Source organism: Bos indicus, chromosome 15 (genome assembly GCF_029378745.1).
Source record: "Bos indicus isolate NIAB-ARS_2022 breed Sahiwal x Tharparkar chromosome 15, NIAB-ARS_B.indTharparkar_mat_pri_1.0, whole genome shotgun sequence".
NCBI lineage: Eukaryota > Metazoa > Chordata > Mammalia > Artiodactyla > Bovidae > Bos > Bos indicus.
Genome location: NC_091774.1, coordinates 49,793,568 through 49,815,878, shown reverse-complemented (window position 1 = coordinate 49,815,878; position 22,311 = coordinate 49,793,568). Strand labels below are relative to the sequence as shown.

The window sequence follows — 22,311 nt, the reverse complement described above, 5'->3', positions numbered from 1 at the left end:
GTAAATTAATAAATTGTCATCATGCTATCTTGGAAAGTCTACTTTGGCTTTTGGGAGATCAAATCCTCTCAGTCTCCTCTTGCTGTTGTTATTTTAGTTGCTAAGTCAGGTCCGACTCTTTTGTGACCTCATGGACTGTAGCATACCAGGCTCTGTCCATGGGATTTTCCAGGCAAGAATACTGGAGTGGCTTGCTGTGTTCCACTTCAGGGGAATTTGCTGACCTAGGGATCGAACCCGTGTCTCCTGCATTGGTAGGAGGATGCTTTACCACTGAGTCACCTGGAAAGACTGCAGTCTCCTCCAGTTACATGTAAAGAAACCCTGACTGCGAAAGATTCTTTCCTTGGATGTTTAATAACTTTCTAGGAAATGAAAGATTCATAAGCAAGACACCAAATATGTATACTACAGAAACAATTTCAGGCTTTTTAACTCTTATTACAATTAAGTTCTACACACACACATAGTATGAACTGATACCTCTTACAGCCCTGCAGTTTAAGTCCCCAAATTCCTATCTACTTCATCTTCCTGTCTACACCTGCACTAATTATTACCTTTAATGCCCAGATTTTCCAATATTATCCCTTCTTTTGTTGATTATTTTCCAATTTCTACACCATAATCCAAATTTAGAAATCTGGTTTTCATTTCATTGCTCACTCGATTCAGAAACTTTTAATGATTTCACAAGGTTTCTTTGAATCATCAAAAAGGAGTAAACATGAAGTTTCTTTGAAAACTGGGAAGATACCTGATCTAGAGTACATCTTTTGTCGTCTTACTGACTCTTCACTGAGATTTTAAGGAGACAGTTATTCAACATCTTCCTTATTTAGAATCTGTTTCTCTCCTTCTGCAGTCACTTTAACCTAAGCTGTATTCTGGTTTCAATGTTGTGCTCCGTTTAGTTTTGACCAAATCACCTTTTCTTCTCTCTGTACCAAAACTGCCTCCTCTCTGAACTGAAGAAAGTAATAATTTGAAAGGATGTGCTAAGGTAAAAGATATATTGTGTGTAAAATACTTAGCAAAGAGCCTTCTGGATGATGATGATAATGACAACAATGATGATGACAACAGTAATACCAACAAGAATTGTTTAAAGCATAATGGGATTAGGAATATATGGGGAGACTATGAAGTATCCTCCTTTAGAGGAAACCATCATGAACAACCATCTCACAAGTTACTTAGGTGGCCTGAGAAGTAGAAAGTGAATTGTATCAGTTTCATTTCCTTTTCATCCAGTAAATTTCAGTATAGCCAGAGATATGAATTGCTTCTTAATCATTTTTTTTTCTATCCAGAAACTCCTCTGATCATTATGACACCACATATTTACTTCTCATTTTATTCAGTGCCAGATTTGAAAAAAGCAACAACAAAAACTGAGTCCAGGATAGAATGAGAAGTCTCATCAAGAGTAAGCATGAGATCTTTGGAACTTTAGTGAATTAGGAATTTGAGATATTAGCATTCTGAAATTACCACAACATAAATATCCATTATATTCCATATTCACTATAATCTGGTCTGTTATTTCACAACCCCCTTCAGGTAGCACCTGTTCATTTTGATAATCCAATTCCTATTGTTCCTGATCTTACAATTTTAAATGCATTCACATTGCCTTGTGCTTTCTTCCACATCTCCAGAGGAGGATGGATTTTGTGGAGTTAGTTTATAAACTCAGAAATCTGAAAGTCTTCATTTGAATTTATAATAATTAATTTCATTAAAAATAACTGGTAATTAGGATTATAAGGAACCTCAAAGGTTATCTGGTGTAATCCCACTCATATTCTGGAATTCCTCTTTGTTATGTCTGATAATAGTCCTTCACCCTGTGTAAGCAATCATGTCCACCAACAGAAAGCAGACCACATGTCACGCAAGTCTAGGGTATATTAGGCAAATCCTATCTGAAAACTCTGAGTCTGGCTTGAATGTTTTGCACAGGGTATGAATAATAAGGATATTTGGAGAAAGGATATCCTCTAATAAACTAAGAATCTTTTCCTTCTTGAACCATTCCCTTGGTGTTTCTTCTCACACTTTGGGTGTCTGCCCTTCTCTCTCTTGTCTCTCAAGCCCCACTTTGTGTTTTTCTATTACTTCCCACTCTTACTTACCAGTCCTTACCTACTTGGTAGAATAGTTCCTCTTTGCATGAGAGATTGTTTTAATTCTCAAAGCAAGAAGAATGAGTTAATAAGTCTTCCTCTAATCCTTAGAGATATGAGTCTCCCTGAGAAATGCAAGACTGTGCCTATAACCCTGTCACTGTCACTATCTTAGTTTATAGCCCTTCCCCCAATCCTCCCTTTACCATTCCAGATATTGCAGTTTGGAAATTCAAAGGCAAGAAGGCTACAGAGAGTCTCAAGTATTTATCACTTCAATGTCTAGAACAAAGCAGGTAGTACAACATGAGATGAAATACTAACTTGTATCCAGAATACGGTAGAGTAGTAAAAGGTTGTTAGCTATGGTGTAGCCAATGAGAACAACTTATTCAGGACATAGAGGTGGGAATGGCTCTAAGTTGGTACTGTTACCACATACTAGATAAAAATGAAATTTACTTATGTGATTTGCTTCCTTCAAAACTATTGTAATAAAGAGTATATGGGAAATCTCTGTAGCTTTCACTCAAATTTGCTGTAACCTTAAAATCACAATGAAAAAAGAAACCCATTTTAAAGATCATAAACAATAATGCTAAGTGTGATTCTCTGTGCCATAGCTTTTACTGATGAAAGGGATTGTAAAAATTGATTTGATTATGTATAGATGGTTTCATTCAATGAATGAAGGGCCATATGTCTGTCAACAATTTTGATTTCTAAGCGTCTACTGGTGATTAAGCTATGTAGCAGAGTTGGCATGTGGACTACTGAATGATAAGAAATCTCCTCTCAGGGTGAATAAAACTGTCTTAAAAATATTGATTTCTAACTGTTTAGTACAGGAATTTCTTTTAAAAATGTGTTTTATTGTTAATCTTTTTTGACTCTGGTTTTGAACCTTGTAATACCAATTTATTTATTTTTTATTTTATTTTATTTTTAAACTTTACAATATTGTATTAGTTTTGCCAAATATCGAAATGAATCCGCCACAGGTATACCTGTGTTCCCCATCCTGAACCCTCCTCCCTCCTCCCTCCCCATACCCTCCCTCTGGGTTGTCCCAGTGCACCAGCCCCAAGCATCCAGTATCGTGCATCGAACCTGGACTGGCAACTCATTTCATACATGATATTATACATGTTTCAGTGCTATTCTCCCAAATCTCCCCACCCTTTCCCTCTCCCATAGAGTCCATAAGACTGATCTATACATCAGTCTCTTTTGCTGTCTCGTACACAGGGTTATTGTTCCCATCTTTCTAAATTCAATATATATGCATTAGTATACTGTATTGGTGTTTTTCTTTCTGGCTTACTTCACTCTGTATAATAGGTTCCAGTTTCATCCATCTCATTAGAACTGATTCAAATGTATCCTTTTTAATGGCTGAGTAATACTCCATTGTATATATGTACCACAGCTTTCTTATCCATTCATCTGCTGATGGACATCTAGGTTGCTTCCATGTCCTGGCTATTATAAACAGTGCTGCGATGAACATTGGGGTACACGTGTCTCTTTCCCATCTGGTTTCCTCAGTGTGTATGCCCAGCAGTGGGATTGTTGGATCATAAGGCAGATACTAATTTAAATCTTAACAAATCTATCATCTCACTCAAGTAAGATATTGCTGATTACACATGTCATAGCTTGCTAATCTTCCTGTACTCTTATATTTAAGATACTAATTGACAATTAGCTCTTTCAGGAGTTAAAAAATATAAGTAATTACTACAACAGAAGTAATAGTTCTCATAAATAATATTTACTCAGTTATTAAAATAAATTCACCATCCAATAACAGTCCATGAAAATAAGAGGCTATTTCTATCCCACCACTAGAAAAATCTTCACACTTCCATCTTCCAATATCTTGTTGTGAAATTACCACAGAAATGATTTGAACTTACTTCCTTCACTGACATGGGATGCCTCAGAAATATCCTTACACTTAGCTTTTTGTAATATTAACTTAAATAATTGGAGAAGGAAATGGCAACCCACTACAGTATTATTGTCTGGAAAATCCCATGGACAGAGGAGCCTGGGTGGGCTAAAGTTCATGGAGTCGCAAACAGTCAGACACAACTGAACAACTGAGCACAATTTAAATCACTTTGACATCATCCAAATTGGATATGTTCAAAGATCTCAGATTTAGAGGATTGTTATTAGTCAGTGAAACCATACTCCTTTATATATGGTCTGTATATTTCTCATGTAAAAAACATAGGAACAAAAATTTAAAAAAAAGCAATTTCATCTCTCACTGCTAAATTTTTTGACAACCAAGATCATAAGCTCAATTTTGAATGACTCACTCTAATGGCAAGAAAATGATTTACAAATATTCACATTTACAGCTACAAGATAAAGCACTACAGAGACCACAAAGCCTGAACTATATGTGCATAGTTGAGAGCAGATACAAATATGAAAGGCAGACTGCTTGCCAAAGGGCATCCTTAGGCTGTTTTCCAGATTTGCTCTGCTCTGTCTTGACCACAGTGAGCTGAATCAACAGGTCCCTTTGCTCTCTGACTTCTGGTTTGACTTGATCGCTAACGGAAATGCAGGAAGCAAGATACAGTTGAACGTTTACCCCTTTGACTCCCCAACAACCCTCACCGTGGCCTCCTCATGGTGGCTGCATCTTTCTACAGAAAGGGAAAGCTCATGCTGGGTGTCCTTCTCCACATGCTGTCCTTCCCATGTTCTGGTAAAAAGTTTTGTTCCCTTGCCACTTCAGGACTAACGTTGGCATTAAATTCCCTTCTGTAGTACTATCTATGTTAATGATATATTTATAAAATATATATAAAAATATTTCTCGGTTTTACCAAATATTGTCCACATATTTTCAACAACCCCTAATGCCTGTATCAAAGTCTTCATATTATCCAGTTTGAGAACAATTTTGTTTTTTCCTGACAGAACCTTAATTAAGACAAAGGAGAGGTGTCTACCTCATATACATATGTGTACCTCTGATACTTTCTATCTCTGTCTTTGTGTTTATCACCATCACTATCACTATTGGCCGACTTAATACATGTTGAAGTTCTAATATGTGTAATTTTTTTCCCATTTTTTACAGGAAGCCTGATGTTCATTTTTTGGTAAATCAAATGAAAAAGTCTTTCTTCTCCTAGAATGGGGGATTCACCTCAGAAATGTCAGTTGCTCAAGTGTAAGAGAAAAAGCATCAGGTAAATCTTTGCATATTTAGTTTTTCAACACAGTTGACACAGTTCAGTGGATCCCTTTGCTATAAAATCTACATTCATATCTGATTTAATTTTAACATAATTTTCACAGATTTTTTTTTTTTTCTGTTTTCAATTCACTTGGAACTGCAGAGTTTGTTCTCTATTTTTATTTTTATTCTATTCCCTGAGCTGGTTTACTTTCTAAACGAATTGTTAAACCTATGATTCCTAATAGTTTTAATTTTTTAAATTATCTTATGTATTCTTTTCAGAGTATCTAGAAATAATCTTGAAAAAATGTGTTTATTATGTTTTTCAGCTTCCCTTTACTTAACCAAGGGATGTCTTTGAGGATGATTTAAAATAGTATTTGTACAAAACAAATGTATTCTCTTTGAGTCCTCTTTCTAACTACCTTACATCCATTTCTATTCTCCCACTAGAATATGTACTTTAATCTTGGGTGTTGAAAACTTGTTTCCTCTTGTATCCTAGGGAATTGTGTAAGACAGCAAGATCCTCAGACGATTACAGTTTATGGTGATGGGGGGAAGGGTTCTCTCTTGCTCTATTTTTGTTTAAAGTTCTGTACATGAGATATTACACCTAATAGGAGTGTACACTGATCAAGGGATTTTGATATTTTCACTACATTTCATGAATACAGATTCCCTCTATTGTGAAGTTTGGATTTCTCTTCTAGTTTTCTCCATTGAAGAACAACAACAACAAAAAAAACTAACTTTATTCATCACCCAGATTTTTTTCTGACAATCATTTCAATAGAAGTAAAGGAAATAAAGAAATACAATAGTTTCATTCATGCCATCTCTAAATTTAAACATCCACTTGCTTACAATTTGACTCAAAATATGGAGTGTGAAGTCTACTTTGACATAATAGAAAGAAAATGTAATGAATTATCAACATAAATTCTGCTGTGTATTACGTCTTTTACCATTGAGTTGTTCAGGGAATTTCTCTATTTTAGTTATTACATAGAAAATTGTACTTCCCTTCAAACTTGAATGGAAAATATCTCTGTAAAATATTTGAATGAAGTTATTCCCTCTTGCTACTTATCCTGAGAAAAGGGTTTTGAGATGATTTAAAGCTAGGAAATAATGATAGAAACTGAAATGTTTTTCTTGAAGGGACATGTGGAATTTGTGAACTATCATGGAATTATTATATACCAAATGTGTCCAAGAATTTCTAACAGGTTAATCTTTAGGATGAAGGTGATGGATGCAAAAGTTGAAATATCAAAGAATCTAAGTGTGAGCAAGCCCTATCCTTTTGGATAATAATATCCCTAGGAAGCCTTGGCGAATCTGCTTTGTCTTGATGCTATAAATAATTGGGTTGAGAACTGGTGGAACTAACAGGTAAATATCTGCCATGGTAATATGAATAATGGGAGAGAAATGTTTTGCAAAACGATGCACTAAGGACAACCCTATCATTGGCACATACAGAATGAGCACAGCACAAATATGGGAGATACATGTACTGAGGGCTTTGAGTTTCCCTCCCCGGGATGCAATGTGCAACACAGAGCGGAGGATGAAAGCATAAGATAAAAAGATTCCTAGAGAATCTATACCCCAATAAAATGCAACAACAAACAAGCCATACAAAACATTGAATGAGATGTCAGAACAGGCCAGTTGGATGACATCTTGATGTAAGCAGAAGGAGTGGGAGAGAACATGGGAGTGACAGAAAGAAAATGTGGGGATACGAACAAGAACAACAGGGAGGACAGTGGAGCATCTGATTACGATGAAGACCCCTATGTAGACAATGCGTTGTGGGGTAAGTTTGCTGGAATACCTCAAAGGATCGCAGATGGCAACATAGCCGTCAAAAGCCATGGCTAGGAGCACAGCTGATTCCATTAGAGAAAAAGTGTGAATAAAATACATCTGGGCTACACAAATATTCATCTCAATCTCCCTAGCATCAAACCAGAAGGTTCTCAGTACTGTGGGCAGGGTGGAGATGCACATGCCCATGTCCGTGAGGGACAGCATGGCCAGGAAGTAGTACATGGGCTCATGCAGACTCTTATCAGTGTGGATGATGTGAAGAACTGTACAGTTGCCCACTATTCCAATCAGATAGAACACACAAAAGGGGATGGAAATAAAATGTTGAACATCCTCACAGCCAGGAATCCCAGAAAGGTAGAATGAAGGTGCCTGTCCAATACTGGAATTAGTGCCTGTCGTTACATTGTTCCAAGAAGCCATTTTTCTACAATTAGAATATGAACTCCTAAAAGGAAGAAAAACATACAACATTGAGAAGATAGCAGGTCATGTTTTTACATTAGGTTTTTTTTCTTAATGCTTGCTTTGTAGGGGCATTATTCATACAGATTTGGAAATTACTTTGAAACATGTTAATATATTACTGTTTAATTCTTAAAATGATTTGTGGTTATTATACTATTATCTGTCAATCTTTTAGGCTGCTGATTCTGGATTTTGAATGTTTCACAGAATGCCCTTTCCTCTCCTAAGTGTATAATATAGTCTCTTCCATTTTTCACTATTATTTTCATAGGTTAGTTTATTTTTATTCACTTTCAGTTGTATCATTTACCTTTATTTTTGATTGTGATGTAAAGTAAGAATATTTTCCCAGACCCTGACCTCTGTATGTTAAGCATTCATTTAGCATTCATTTCACTCTGACAATGACACTTGGTGGAGGCATTTTAGAATGAATGTCAGAAAAAGCTTAGGCAAAAAATGAATAAAGTTTGTTTTATCCAATGGAAAAAATCACACAAGACTAATCAAGTCATATAGGATATAAAATTGATATTTCAAAAAAAAACAAAAAAACAAAAAAAACCACTGCATATGCAGCAAGTATGGTTATCAATTAGAGAGGTACATAAATCAGCCCTCAAACTGATTTAAATGTGAACCAGAAGTCCCCAAGTATCTAAGGGTAAATGAGTGCCTACCTAATTGACACAGTCTCAGGGATTTGGAGTTCAGTTTCTCTTTCATATTCTCCACCGAGGCTTATTTATGTGTACCTACCCTGCAATAAGGCAAGAGTTTTAAGTAAATTTTTATCATTTGTTCCATGGCTGTAATTGATTTGTGAACTATGTCAGTTTTGTTAATCCTGGAGACTCCCTTCAATTGTCAGTGGAGTCCCAACTAGTTTGCTCCTGTTGCCATCTGTGAACACAGTCTTCAGACATCTCTGACAGCAAGGAAAACATCAGCCATCACAGCCTCATGATCCCTAAGATATTAGAATGAAGTTAACCCACCCTCAGGCTGTGATCCCATGGTCCACTATAATGGCAATAATCTAGTGTCCTGCTTTTTTTTTTTTTCCTGCTCCTTTGCTCATTTTCCCTCATGATTCAATCTTTCTTTCATAAGAGTAAGTTGGCTATTAATGGAGATCTCCTCATAGAAAAGGTAAAACAGATGTTATTATCCAGTTCCTTAAAAGTATTCATTAGTCACAATCACATCCTAATAAATAAGAGTACTTTTAGACTCATAATTATTTATATATTTATTATCATATTTGAACCTTGGAATATGAGATCAACAGAGACTTGGTTATATATGAGTAACCTGAGGTTCAGAAATACCATTGATCAAACTAAAGATCAATTTTGTTTAGAATCCAAATCCCTGATTCTAAAACATTACTAAAATATTTTAACTCTAAGTTCAGAAAGTAGCCCCAGTTCTGTCCTATAATGACCTTCCATAGCACACTAGGAAGTGTGTATTCTTGCCACCTTTTAAAAGGCCCTTCCTCCTTAGACTGCAGGATATTTTTACCAGGTTTCCCTGAGTAATCCTGGGAATTACTTATCTTTTTCTGCAATTGCTTCCAAGTTTTACTTGAAAATGTGCAGTCTTCTCACTTTCCTTTAGAGTTTTAACAAAACAGTGGCTTAGAAGAAAACTGAGAGAGAAAAGCCTTAAAACAAAGAACTTTTACTGGACAGAGAATGGCAAAACAGAAATCAGATTGATTACATTCTTTGCAGCCAAAGATGGAGAAGCTCTATAGTCAGCACAAGACTGGGAGCTGACTGTGGCTCAGATCATGAACTCCTTATTGCCAAATTCAGACTTAAATTGAAGAAAGTAGGGAAAACCACTAGATCATTCAGGTATGATCTAAATAAAATATCCTACAGTTATACAGTGGAAGTGAGAAAGAGATTCAAAGGATTAGATCTGAAGAACTATGATGGAGGTTCGTGACACTTGTACATGGAGGCAGTAATCAAGACCATCCCCAAGAAAAATAAATGCAAAAAGGCTAAATGGTTGTCTGAGGAGGCCTTACAAATAGCTGAGAAAAGAAGATATGCTAAAGGCAAAGGAGAAAAGGAAAGACATAAGCATCTGAATGCAAAGTTCCAAAGAATAGCAAGGAGGGATAAAAAAAGCCTTCCTCAATGATCAATGCAAAGAAATAGAGGAAAACAATAGAATGGGAAAGACTAGAGATCTCTTCAAGAAAATGAGAGATACCAAGAGAATATTTCACGCAAAGATGGACAAAATAAAGGACAGAAAGGGTATGGACCTAACAGAAGCAGAAGATATTAAGAAGAGGTGGCAAGAATACACAGAAGAACTATACAAAAAAGATCCTCATGACCCAGATAACCACGATGGTGTGATCACTCACCTAAAGCCAGACATCCTAGAATGTGAAGTCAGGTGGGCCTTAGGAAGCATCACTACAAACAAAGCTAGTGGAGGTGATGGAATTCCAGTTGAGCTATTTCAAGTCCTGAAAGATGATGCTTTGAAAGTGCCGCACTCAATATGCCAGCAAATTTGGAAAACTCAGCAGTGGCCACAGGACTGGAAAAGGTCAGTTTTCATTCCAATCCCAAAGAAAGTCAATGCCAAAGAATGCTCAAATTACCACACAATTGCACTCATCTCACACGCTAGCAAAATAATGCTCAAAATTCTCCAAGCCAGGCTTCAACAGTATATGAACCATGAACTTCCAGATGTTCAAGCTGGTTATAAAAGGCAGAGGAACCAGAGATCAAATTGCCAACATTCGTTGGATCATCAAGAAAGCAAGAGAGTTCCAGAAAAACATCTACTTCTGCTTTGTTGACTATGCCAAAGCCTTTGACTGTGTGTACCACAACAAACTGTGAAAAATTCTTAAAGAGATAGGAATACCAGACCACCTTACCTGCATCCTGAGAAATCTGTATGCAGGTCAAGAAGCAACAGTTAGAACTGAACATGGAACAACAGACTCGTTCCAAATCGGGAAAGGAGTATGTCAAGGCTGGATACTGTCACCCTTCTTATTTAACTTATATTCAGAGTACATCATGCGAAATGCCAGGCTGGGTGAAGCACAAGCTGGAATCAAGATTGCCAGGAGAAATATCAATAACCTCAGATAGGAAGATGACACCATCCCTATGGCATAAATTTAAGAACTAAAGAGCCTCTTGATGAAAGTGAAAGAGAAGACTGAAAAGTTGGCTTAAAACTCAAAATTCAGAAAACTAAGATCATGGCATCCAGTCCCATCACTTCATGGCAAATAGATGGGGAAACAGTGGAAACAGTATCAGACTTTATTTCTGGGGGCTCCAAAATCACTGTAGATGGTGACTGCAGCCATGAAATTAAAAGACACTTGCTCCTTGGAAGAAAAACTATGACCAACCTAGATTGCATACTTAAAAACAGAGGCATTAATTTGCCAACAAAAATGTCTGTCTAGTCAAAGCTATGGTTTTTCCAGTAGTCATGTATGGCTGTGAGAGTTGGACTATAAAGAATGCTGAGTGCCAAAGAATTGATGCTTTTGAACTGTGGTATTGGAGAAGACTCTTGAGAGTCCTTTGAACTGCAAGGAGGTTTAACCAGTCTATCCTAAAGCAAACAGTCATGAATATTCATTGGATGGACTGAAGCCAAAGTTGAAACCCCAATACTTTGGCCACCTGATGTAAAGAACAGACTCACTGGATCAGACGCTGTGCTGGGAAAGCCTGAAGGTGGCAGGAGAAGTTGACAGCAGAGGATGAGATGGTTGGATGGCATCTTCAACTCAATGGACATGAGTTTGAGCAAGCTCTGGGAGTTGTTGTTGGACAGGGAAGCCTGGCATGCTGCAGTCCATGGGGTCGCAAGAGTCAGACAAGAATGAGTGACTGAAATGTACTGAACTGAACTGCAACAAGAATGCTACCTTATGAAGTTGTGGTCTACAAAATATACACTCTCATTACTCTAGCATCCTGCCCAAAATCCTCTCCAAATGCAACAGTTCCAGTCAAATTAATCAATAATCCCTAGTCTCCAAATCCAAAAAATGTTCCTGTTCTCATTATAACTCTCAGCAGTATGCGAAACTGTTGACCATGTTCTCCTCTGAAAATATTTTAAATCTATATTATTTTTGAAAACATGCTTGCTTTATTTCCTCTTACCCTACAAAAAGTCCTGGGTGTTCTTCGGAAGGAATGATGGTAAAGCTGAAACTCCAGTACTTTGGCCACCTCATGTGAAGAGTTTACTCTTGGAAAAGACTCTGATGCTGGGAGGGATTGGGGGCAGGAGGAGAAGGGGATGACAGAGGATGAGATGGCTGAATGGGCGTCACTGACTGGATGGATGTTAGTCTGAGTGAACTCTGGGAGTTGGTGATGGACAGGGAGGCCTGGTGTGTGGCGATTCATGGGGTCACTGAGTCGGACATGACTGAAACGACTGAACTGACCTGAACTGAACTGAACCCTACTAATTGATCTATTTTATTTCTTTAAAACTTCATTGGTTCCTACTCCAGTGCCAGATTTCTAAATACTAAAAGTACCCCAGGTGTTTCTTCTGTTTTTATTTCTAATATATAGCTACACTTTTTCCTAAAATATTCTATTCAGTAATTGCTTTTAAAAACTACCCATTGGTAACTTCACCACACATCTCTATCCTTAACTCTCTACTGATCTCCAGAGTGATATCAAATAGTCTATCAGATGTCTCTGTTTTATGTCTAAAAGACACAAGAAAGATCACATGGCCAAGAAGGAACTCTTGGCAATAGCCTTAATATTTCCATCGTAGTAAATGTAACTCATGCTACACAATTGATCAAATGTAAAAACTAGGCTTTGTCCTTGGTTATTAAAATTCATGTCCTCTCTCCTCTCATTTCAAGGTCCAGAGTACTTTAACCTATTCACTTCTGTTGCTTACCTCAGCATTCCTCTTCTATTTTATTGGTCACTTAGCTAATCTCATTTCTTTCATTCTTATGTCATTCCCTCAAATCAATTTTCCTTAGAGCCATAATTCTTAAAGACACAGGCAAGTCAGTTCATTTCTGTATTTAAAATGTGTTAATTGCTGTGTACTTATCTCTGAAGAAAAGGGAAGCCATTGTCATTATTTATAAGATCCTTCTTCCTTGTGTATAGAAAAAGGGAGGTGGATTATACATGTGATTTTGGCCAGGTTCTCCTTTCAGCTCATTATGTGCTCTCATGCTCAAATCCCCTAGATTGCCTCTTACACCGTTTACTAGTTATGACCTCATTTCCACTCTCATTTTCAAATTACATGCTTTCCTTCTTTCTTTTTGTATAAAATAACCCAAAGCCCTTTCTCAGAACTGTATTCAAATGCGCTCTTCTGCTTATCTAAAATACCCAAACACATTTCATCTCACATTACTGCATCACGTTAAACAATTTTTTTCCTACAAAATTCATTACTTTTTCACCTCACTCAAATTCCCTGTCTCCAACTACCCATTACCAACCTCTTTCCCTGAGCCACAGTTATCCACTTCTTTCCATCAGCAAAGTGATAGCTGTTTTGCCTTCCACCTTTGCCCTTCTGCCCCATAACAGACTTACTCCTGTCTGTTGGCCACTTCTGTTTATTCTTCATTTAAACAACTTTCACTGCTTTGGTTTTTTGCCCATATTTAAAGTGCTCAAGTTGAAGATAGTATTTTCTAAGGGGTATAGAACGTTTCCAGCTTATACATCTGTGATGATGTATATGGTTATATGGGGTTATATGGGGTTATATGGGGTCCTGGTTATATGGGGTCCCTGAAAGCCTGAGGGAATCAGAGCCACTAATGGTACATTAAAGAGTAAGGGCCTGTGAGCCTAAGGGATGGATGTTGTTCAGGATGAGACAGCAGGAATTTCCACAGGAACAGAGAAAGCCTAAGGGAGGCACAAATGGACAAATGCAAGGAAACTCTGACTCTACCTCTGATGGCTGCTGAATTTAGATACACAATGGCAGGTTGAAGGGTTCCAGCTGAAAACTCCTTAGTGGAATAAAATAACTAAGAATAGTAAGGCTACACAATAAAATAAAGGGACTACAGAACTAAAATAGATATTACAGCTGGGCAGCTTCTAACACTCGGCCTATTTGGGGTCTTCCCTAGATGGACGGGTGAATCACAAATAGATATGTTCTTAGAGGGACTAAAATAGGTGTCAGTAACCTCAAAATCTGATTTTATTAAAGAGATATGAGATTATTAGTGCCAAAAACCATCTGCCAGAAGTGCATACAAATCCTGTAAACTTGTGTAATATTGCATGTCATTATCCTAAGCTTAAATTATTTTTAGTTTAATTTTACAGAAAATATTTGGCTGTAGCATAACCAAGCAGAAAAGGAAACACAGATGTGTAACATAAGACTAATATTAAAAAATAATAATACTAGAATAAACATAGAGGATTCAAAAATATAATTTTTAGATAGGCTTTAAAATAACTGTGAAAAAACATATTCAAGAAAATAGAAAGTAAGATTTAAATATTCAGGGGGAAACTGGAATATTGCTTAAATTTAAAATGAAAATTGTATAATTGAAGAAAGATAATTATAATTGAAGACAAAATGTTCTTTTTTATATGCATTAGGTATCATTACTTAACTCTTAACTTCTTAAACATTTTAGTGGTATAAATATATGTTTACTATTAATTTTCTGTCGAATGGATACTAAAATAAACATATATTTGAATCTTTTTGAAACAAAACAAATATACATAAATTAATTAGTTATAATTATATATATATATATAATTAGCTGTTGGAGAAGGCAATAGCAACCCACTCCAGTACTCTCGCCTGGAAAATCCCATTGACGGAGGAACCTGGTAGGCTGCAGTCCATGGGGTCACAGATTCAGACACGACTGAGCGACTTCACTTACACTTTTCACTTTCATGCATTGGAGAAGGAAATGGCAACCCACTCCAGTGTTCTTGCCTGGAGAATCCCATGGATGGAGGAGCCTGGTGGGTTACAGTCCATGGGGTCGCTAAGAGTCGGACACGACTGAACAACTTCACTTTCATTTTTCACTCTCATGCATTGGAGAAGGAAATGGCAACCCACTCCAGTGTTCTTGCCTGGAGAATCCCAGGGACAGAGGGGGTTAGTGGGCTGCTGTCTATGGGGTCGCACAGAGTCGGACTGCTGCTAAGTCACTTCAGTCTTGTCCGACTCTGTGCGACCCCATAGACAGCAGCCCACCAGGTTCCCCCGTCCCTGGGTTCTCTATATACTATAATTATTAATCAATACATATATGGACTATAGTCCACCAGGCTCCTCTGTCCATGGGATTCGCCAGGCAAGAATACTGGAGGGGGTTGCCATGCCCTCCTCCAGGGCATTGTCCCGACTCAGGGATCGAACCCAGATCTCCTAAGTCTCCTACTTCGGCAGGCAAGTTCTTTACCACTAGCACCACCTGGGAAGCCCATAACTAGTTACAATTATACAATATATTGTATAATTACTTACATATATATATAAGTAATATACATATTTATATAATATACAAGTAACATTATATATTACATATAATATACTGCTGAGTCACTTCAGTCATGTCCGACTCTGTGTGACCCCATAGACATCAGCCCACCAGGCTCTCCTGCCCCTGGGATTCTCCAGGAAAGAACACTGAAGTGGGTTGCCATTTCCTTCTCCAAAGCATGAAAATGAAAAAATAAAAGTGAAGTCGCTCAGTCCTGTCTGACTCTTAGTGACCCCATGGACTGCAGCCTACCAGACTCCTCCATCCATGGGATTTTCAAGGCAACAGTACTGGAGTGGAAAAAAAAAAAAAAAAGAGTACTGGACTGGGGTACCATTGCCTTCTCTGACATATAATATACTATATATACTATATATATTATACTATATATATATATCAATTATTAATACATAATCACTGCAGATGGTGACTGCAGCCATGAAATTAAAAGACGCTTACTCCTTGGAAGAAAAGTTATGACTAACCTAGATAGCATATTCAAAAGCAGAGACATTACTTTGCCAACAAAGGTCCGTCTAGTCAAGGCTATGGTTTTTCCTGTGGTCATGTATGGATGTGAGAGTTGGACTGTGAAGAAAGCTGAGCACCAAAGAATTGATGCTTTTGAACTGTGGTGTTGGAGAAGACTCTTGAGAGTCCCTTGGACTGCAAGGAGATCCAACCAGTCCATTCTGAAGGAGATCAGCCCTGGGATTTCTTTGGAAGGAATGATGCTAAAGCTGAAACTCCAGTACTTTGGCCATCTCATGCGAAGAGTTGACTCATTGGAAGAGACTCTGATGCTGGGAGGGATTGGGGGCAGGAGGAGAAGGGGACAACAGAGGATGAGATGGCTGGAAGGCATCACTGACTGGATGGACGTGAATCTGAGTGAACTCCGGGAGTTGGTGATGGACAGGCAGGCCTGGCGTGCTGCGATTCATGGGGTCGCAGAGTCGAACATGACTGAGCAGCTGAACTGAACTGAACTGATACATATATATTTGAAATCTATACTTGAGACAAAACATAAACACACTTTTAAAAAATAATAAAAGCAACCCCTTTAGCAGGGAGAATAGTGGCTTATAATAGTGGATAATAGAATATATCCACATCCAAGTCCTAGGAACTTAATATTACTTCACATGGTAAAGGGGTATTTAAGTTATTGATGTCTAATGATCACCTGATCTTAAAATATGGAGAATGCTCTAGCTTATCTAGGCAGGTCCCATGTAATCATAAGGGTCCTTAAAAGTGGAAGTGGGAAGCAGCAGAGAAATCAGTGTTTTAGTGATACATGGTGATAAAAACTTAATTATCCATTGTCAGCCTTGAAGATGCAAGGAGACTCTGAGCCAAGGATTAGGAGCATTCTCTAAAAGCTGGAAAGTCAATAAAATTGATTCTATCCTAAAACCTCTGGGAAAGAATGAAACCTTTAGTGCAGTGACACATGTGTTGAATTTCTAACATACAGAATTAAATAAAAAGTTTATGTTGTTTTAAGCCATTAAATCTGTGGTAACTTACTATGGCGGCCATAGGAAACTTAATTCTGATAGGATTCTAAAGAGTATTTGGGAAGAAAAAAGACAATTAGTAGAACTGATCTAGTCACTATTTATGAAACTGCACATAAAATTATACAATTTTACTTTCAAACACACACCCCTAAAAACTGGCAGGTAACAGATCATAAAATAATTATGATATTACTAATTAATAATCATCAGAAAATGGAAAAATTTGAATAGTTGGAGGAATGAACTAGAATAGCCAAAAACACATATATCAATAAATGTAGAAGAAGGTAAATAATAAATGAGAGGAGAAAATACTTTAAAAATGAATAATAATTACTAGAATGAAGGAAACACAAAAAATCCAAATTTATAGGACACATGGTATAGAAAAGAAAATAGATTTTTTAAAAAGTTCAATGTTAAAGAAATTAACTGCTATCAAACTCAAGATAAAAATTCTAAGCTTTCTATATTGCAAATTCATGTTGGAAAAGAACTTTTTATTTCCTTAAATATTATGTTCCCTTATTTGTTTATTATTGATTTTAACCACTACACCAAATATTCCTAAAATGAAGGACCTTGTCTGCTTTATTACATTCCTAGTCTCTAGACTATTACTATGTCTTAGTACATATAAAAGAGTTGATTTGATGACTAAAATAGTTATTTTTATGAATAAATTCAGGAATGTGAAAAATTTCCATATGTATGATAATGGAGCTAGAGATCATAGTTTCTTTGCACAGCAATGTTCAAAGCAGTAGATGCACATGGTTTTGTGATTTTTTTATTATTTCTATCATACTACATGAAGAATTAATCTTGATAATTTTTCCTAGTTAGTAAAACAATAAAATAATACATATATTCAGGAACTGGAGAATGGTTAAGTAAACTATGCAACAAAATTCAATGACATATTTTGTGACCATTATAATTACAATTATGAAAACTCTACATTTCTTTAAAGAAAGATCTCTGCTCCATTATATTTTCTCAGAAGAAATTAAGAATTACATGTATTCAGATAAGTCATAAATTATTACCTAAAGCCAATGTTGCCAAAAATTTGAAAGAATTTTGTGAAACAAGCATATCTTTAAGTATTTGTGACCAGTCAATATATCCCTAATGAAATTACTTATACAGTGAGACATAATCCACTGAAAAAATTATCTGTTTATTCCTATTTTCCTGTCTCTTGTGCAAGTGGTGTGAGAATAACCTGATCCCCTCCTCAAGAAGCTCAACTCTTGTATATCTTAGGCTCCACAGGGAATCCATGCACATGTGGGCCACTTTCTTGGCTCCTGGGAGCCTGTGATCCTAGAACTATTAATATAATTGAGGTTAGTTGAGAAGAAGTAGATTTGAATTATGACAGACCTGTTCTGATGATATAGGACAGATGGGGTGAAGGATAATACAACCACCTCAGCATATTTTTTCATTACTAGAGTTGTAGAGCAAGAGGCCCTGGGTTTTTCATCAAGGCCAAAGGGATCAGAAAACAGAGTGATATTAAAATTCAATGACAGTCATATTAAAATTAATTTAAAATTAATGGTTTAGAGTAGTAGGTGGTGAGAAGATGATTGAGCGATGATTAGTATCTTCTATAAATGAACATCCTCATTGAATTGACAAGATGTTATAAAATATTTTCATTGCATCTCTCTCCTTATTTCTGTCAATTCATGGTTTGAATCAAAGCTGATATTCCTTCACCACTAGATCTTACTCCTCTAGGATTTTCCTTTTCTCCAAGAGTTTAGTCTTCCTATCTGATCATATCTCTAAGAAAGGCATGGCATTCAGTTGAGGTTCTCTAAGGATAAGTAATGCCACTGAAAAGAGGAGACATAACAGTAACTGCTCCTTGACCTGTTCAATCAAACTCCAGGGCGAAGTACCCACATCAGCATTTGGTATGTACAGCAAACTCAAGAATAAGCCATGTTATCAAATCTATTTATCTGGGAGATAAGACTGAAGAAATTTAGGCTGTGCTGCAGAGAGCGGTACCTGGGAGGACAGAAATTGTGTAAGTATTACTTTCTTCTCAGATTCTGCAACAGGAATGCTACTTGCACATGAAGTCTAAGTATATATTATTATTGCTGAAGTGGAAGCAGGAGCTTTGTGATCCACTGAAGAAAAGTCAGTTCCTACAGTGGCAATGTAACAAAGGAAAAAAAAAAAAAAAAATTCTAAGCAAGTATGTATGGGCCTGCTCTTACTTTTTTTTTTTTTTTTCCTTTTCTCACTTGTTTGCTATATCCCACTTTTTATATTTTTCTCTTTCTTCTCATCATTTATTTTCTCCTGTTTACTTGAAATTATTACTGGTGTTATTTTAAAATTCGTAATTCAAAGTTTTGTTATTTGATTTTATCACTTATATAACAAAAACAATGCAGTCCAGGAATTTATTACAAATTTTAGAATTGAAATTTATGCCATGCCGATGGCATGTTTTCATATTTTATAATTACATAAGGGGGTGTTGCTCTGAACTTGATTTACTCTTTAAATGAAGAGCTATTCTGAGAGGGAACTTAACTGCACAATAATGTATGTGTTTTGCCTACCCTTTACATGCTAATATCTACTTTCTAAACTTTTATTTGCTGAAGTAAAGCTATTATTCAAAGTAAATCTTAAACCATATGTATTAAGACAATTTACAGCTTCGTTAGCAAGTAATTTTAGATTTCCCTTATTGTCTTTTCTCTTATTCAATTTCAGATGAGAAAGCTCCTCAGTGGTTGCCAACTCCAAAACTGAGAGATATGTTTATTTCTGCCCCCATGCCATCTTCTAGATGTTAGGACTTCTAGTCCTTTTTAGCTCCCTGGCCTACATTTGAATTAGGCAAACAGCATAGTTATGAGAAGTTATACATCTATATATTTCCTAACAGAAGCGTACTTATCTGCTTAATTATCTCTCTAGTCATCTTGGAATATGAGTGATACAATATGCACTTATTATTTTGCAGGCTCTACTCCCTGTATTTTCAGCTGGTTTTCCTCGTTTTGACTTGTATCTCTCCATGGGCAAATGTGCTGCCACTGTTGCTCTTACATAGCTGGTGTCCTCAGAATTAACAGTGGTACTTGTCAGCACAACACAATTTAGCTATATATTGCTAAATTACAATACCTCCAGAACTCTGAAGTTTAAACTTATCAGATGGAAAGGATGGAGAAAAGAGGTGATGTTTGAAGGAGAAATGAGATATTGGTTGAAAGAGGATGATTATTACCTGGTTCAAAATAGTTACCTTCCATATGAGGAAGGTGGCTCTTAATTTTAACATAATCTGAGGAGACAAATGCAGAATGTGTCCTCATTTAGAACCTTCTGCTATCACTTTTATAGTTCTCATTCTGTGGAAAAAGAGTCTAGACTATGTGCAATTAAAATTATTCATCAAAGCATGCTAATTGATGTGGTACAGTAGACAGTCAAGTGAAATTTAGGACAGAGTCTTGTGTTCTCTTCATTCTGCAATATCACTGCCATTTCAAAGGACAATTGACACTTGAATATGAGTTTAAACTGCACAAGTCCACTTGCACACTGATTCTTTTAAATAAATACATGTAATACTACTACATGATCCAGGGCTGGTTTCAGGTACAGACGTGGAACTGAGGATACAGATGACTGACTAAGGGATTTGAGCATCTGAGGATTTTAGTATCCATGGTGGGTCCTGGCACCAATCCTCCATGCATACCGAGGGAACACTGTATTTCACAAATGAAAATATTAGTCACTCAGTCGTGTCCAGCTCTTTGTGACCCCATGGACTAGAGCCCAGCAGGCTCCTCTGGCCATGGGGTTTCCCAGGCAAGAATACCGGAGTCGGTTGCCATTTCCTTTTGCAGGAGATCTCCCTGACCCAGGGATCAAACCCAGGTCTCCTGCATTGTAAGAGGATCTTTACCATCTAAGCCACCAAAGAAGCCCCATTTCACAAACAGTCTTGAACAAATTAATTTTCAAGAGGGCTAATACAGTTAAGGTTAGATTCATCTGATTGTGAATTTACTTACGTTACAATTTTTCTTTATCTTACCGGTCCAGAGTGCTTCAGAACCAAGACTAAACATCTTATCTGTGAATCCTCTGACTCACAGAAATAGAATAAATGTCTCTACCTTTTTGTTCATAAAATGGTTTGTTCATAAACCTTTTACTGCATTGATCACATGGGAAATTAATCATTGGTTTATATCAGTTTCTCCCCTATTAGAATGTTAATCTGAAATTAGGAATTAGGTCCTATTTATCATTTTATTTTTAGAGTATAAAACATTCTCAAGATTTATATTAATAAATGAAGTCATCAGTAAATAGATGGTCATATGAATATGAAAATATACACATATTCTGCAACTGAACACAACCCGTATTTTTCATCATGTCACTACCAAACAACACCAGTTTTCATCTCAGTACCTTTCTTCTCCTTGGCATTCCAGGGATGGAGGCCATTCACACTTGGATATCAATGCCCTTCTGCCTTGGAAATTTCTCCATTCTATTTATTATCAGAACAGACTCCAACCTGCATGAGCCCATGTACTTCTTCCTCTGTATGCTCTCTGTGGCCGACTTGATCCTTTCCACTACTGCTATGCCCAAAATCCTCAGCATTTTTTGGTTCCATGACAGGGAGATCTATTTTGAAGCCTGCCTTGTCCAAGTATTTCTCATTCACTCACTATGCAGCATGGCCTCAGGGTTTATCTTGGCCATGGCCTTTGACAGGTATGTGGCAATCTGCAATCCTCTGAGACATTCCATTATCCTGGCACACAGAGTCATCCAGAACTTGGGGCTGGTTACTATCTTCTGTGGAGTTGTGCTTTATACTCCTCAACCCTTCATGCTTTGGTGGCTTTCCTACTGCAGAGCTAATGTCATCCCTCACAACTACTGTGAATTTATGCCCCTGATCAAGCTGGCTTGTGCAGAGACCAGGATCTGCAGAACATACAGCCTAACTGCTGCCTTCTTCACTGGAGGTTTAGATCTCATATTAATCCTCTGTTCCTATGTTGTCATCCTTTTCACTGTCTTCCATCTTCCATCTGAGGCTGCTCAGCTCAAGACCATGGGCACTTGTGGATCCCATGTGTGTCTCATTTTGGTAGCCTATACTCCAGTATTTTTATCCTTCCTTACTCACAGGTTTGGGCACCACATGGCTCCTCATATTCACATCTTTGTGGCTAAAATCTTTGTCCTCATCCCACCCATGGTGAACCCAATGACCTATGGCATAAGAACCAAAAGGATCAGAGAATGTCCTCTCCAACTTTTCACTTCTCACAAACTCTAAAACAATCAGCTTTTATGGAACAAGTTTCTATGACTTATGGGGAAAAAAAAAGATATTAACCTTCTTTCTAGAAGCCTGAATCTCTACATATTCTATTTGTAATATAAAGTATTAATTAGCATTGATTTAATGTCATTCTCAGGAAACTTGCTTAGAAGATGACTGACTTAGGTGATTTATTCTTAATGTATTTGCTTGATAATTCAATTTCTCCACTTTTC

At 36.9% G+C, this 22,311-nt stretch overlaps 2 protein-coding genes across 2 annotated transcripts; one reads left to right on the top strand and one right to left on the bottom strand.

The window, feature by feature from the left end:
• Positions 1 to 6,541: 6,541 nt before the first annotated feature.
• Positions 6,542 to 7,602, bottom strand: LOC109568942 (olfactory receptor 51G1-like). Its single transcript, XM_019974295.2, has one exon. It carries the CDS (start codon positions 7,600 to 7,602, stop codon positions 6,622 to 6,624), a length of 981 nt encoding a protein of 326 aa, XP_019829854.2. The 3' UTR covers positions 6,542 to 6,621.
• A 13,564-nt stretch (positions 7,603 to 21,166) lies between these two features.
• On the top strand, positions 21,167 to 22,090 carry LOC109568934 (olfactory receptor 52K1-like). The gene has a single exon (XM_019974288.2). The coding sequence runs from the start codon at positions 21,167 to 21,169 to the stop codon at positions 22,088 to 22,090; it is 924 nt and encodes a 307-aa protein (XP_019829847.1).
• The last annotated feature ends 221 nt before the right edge of the window (positions 22,091 to 22,311 follow it).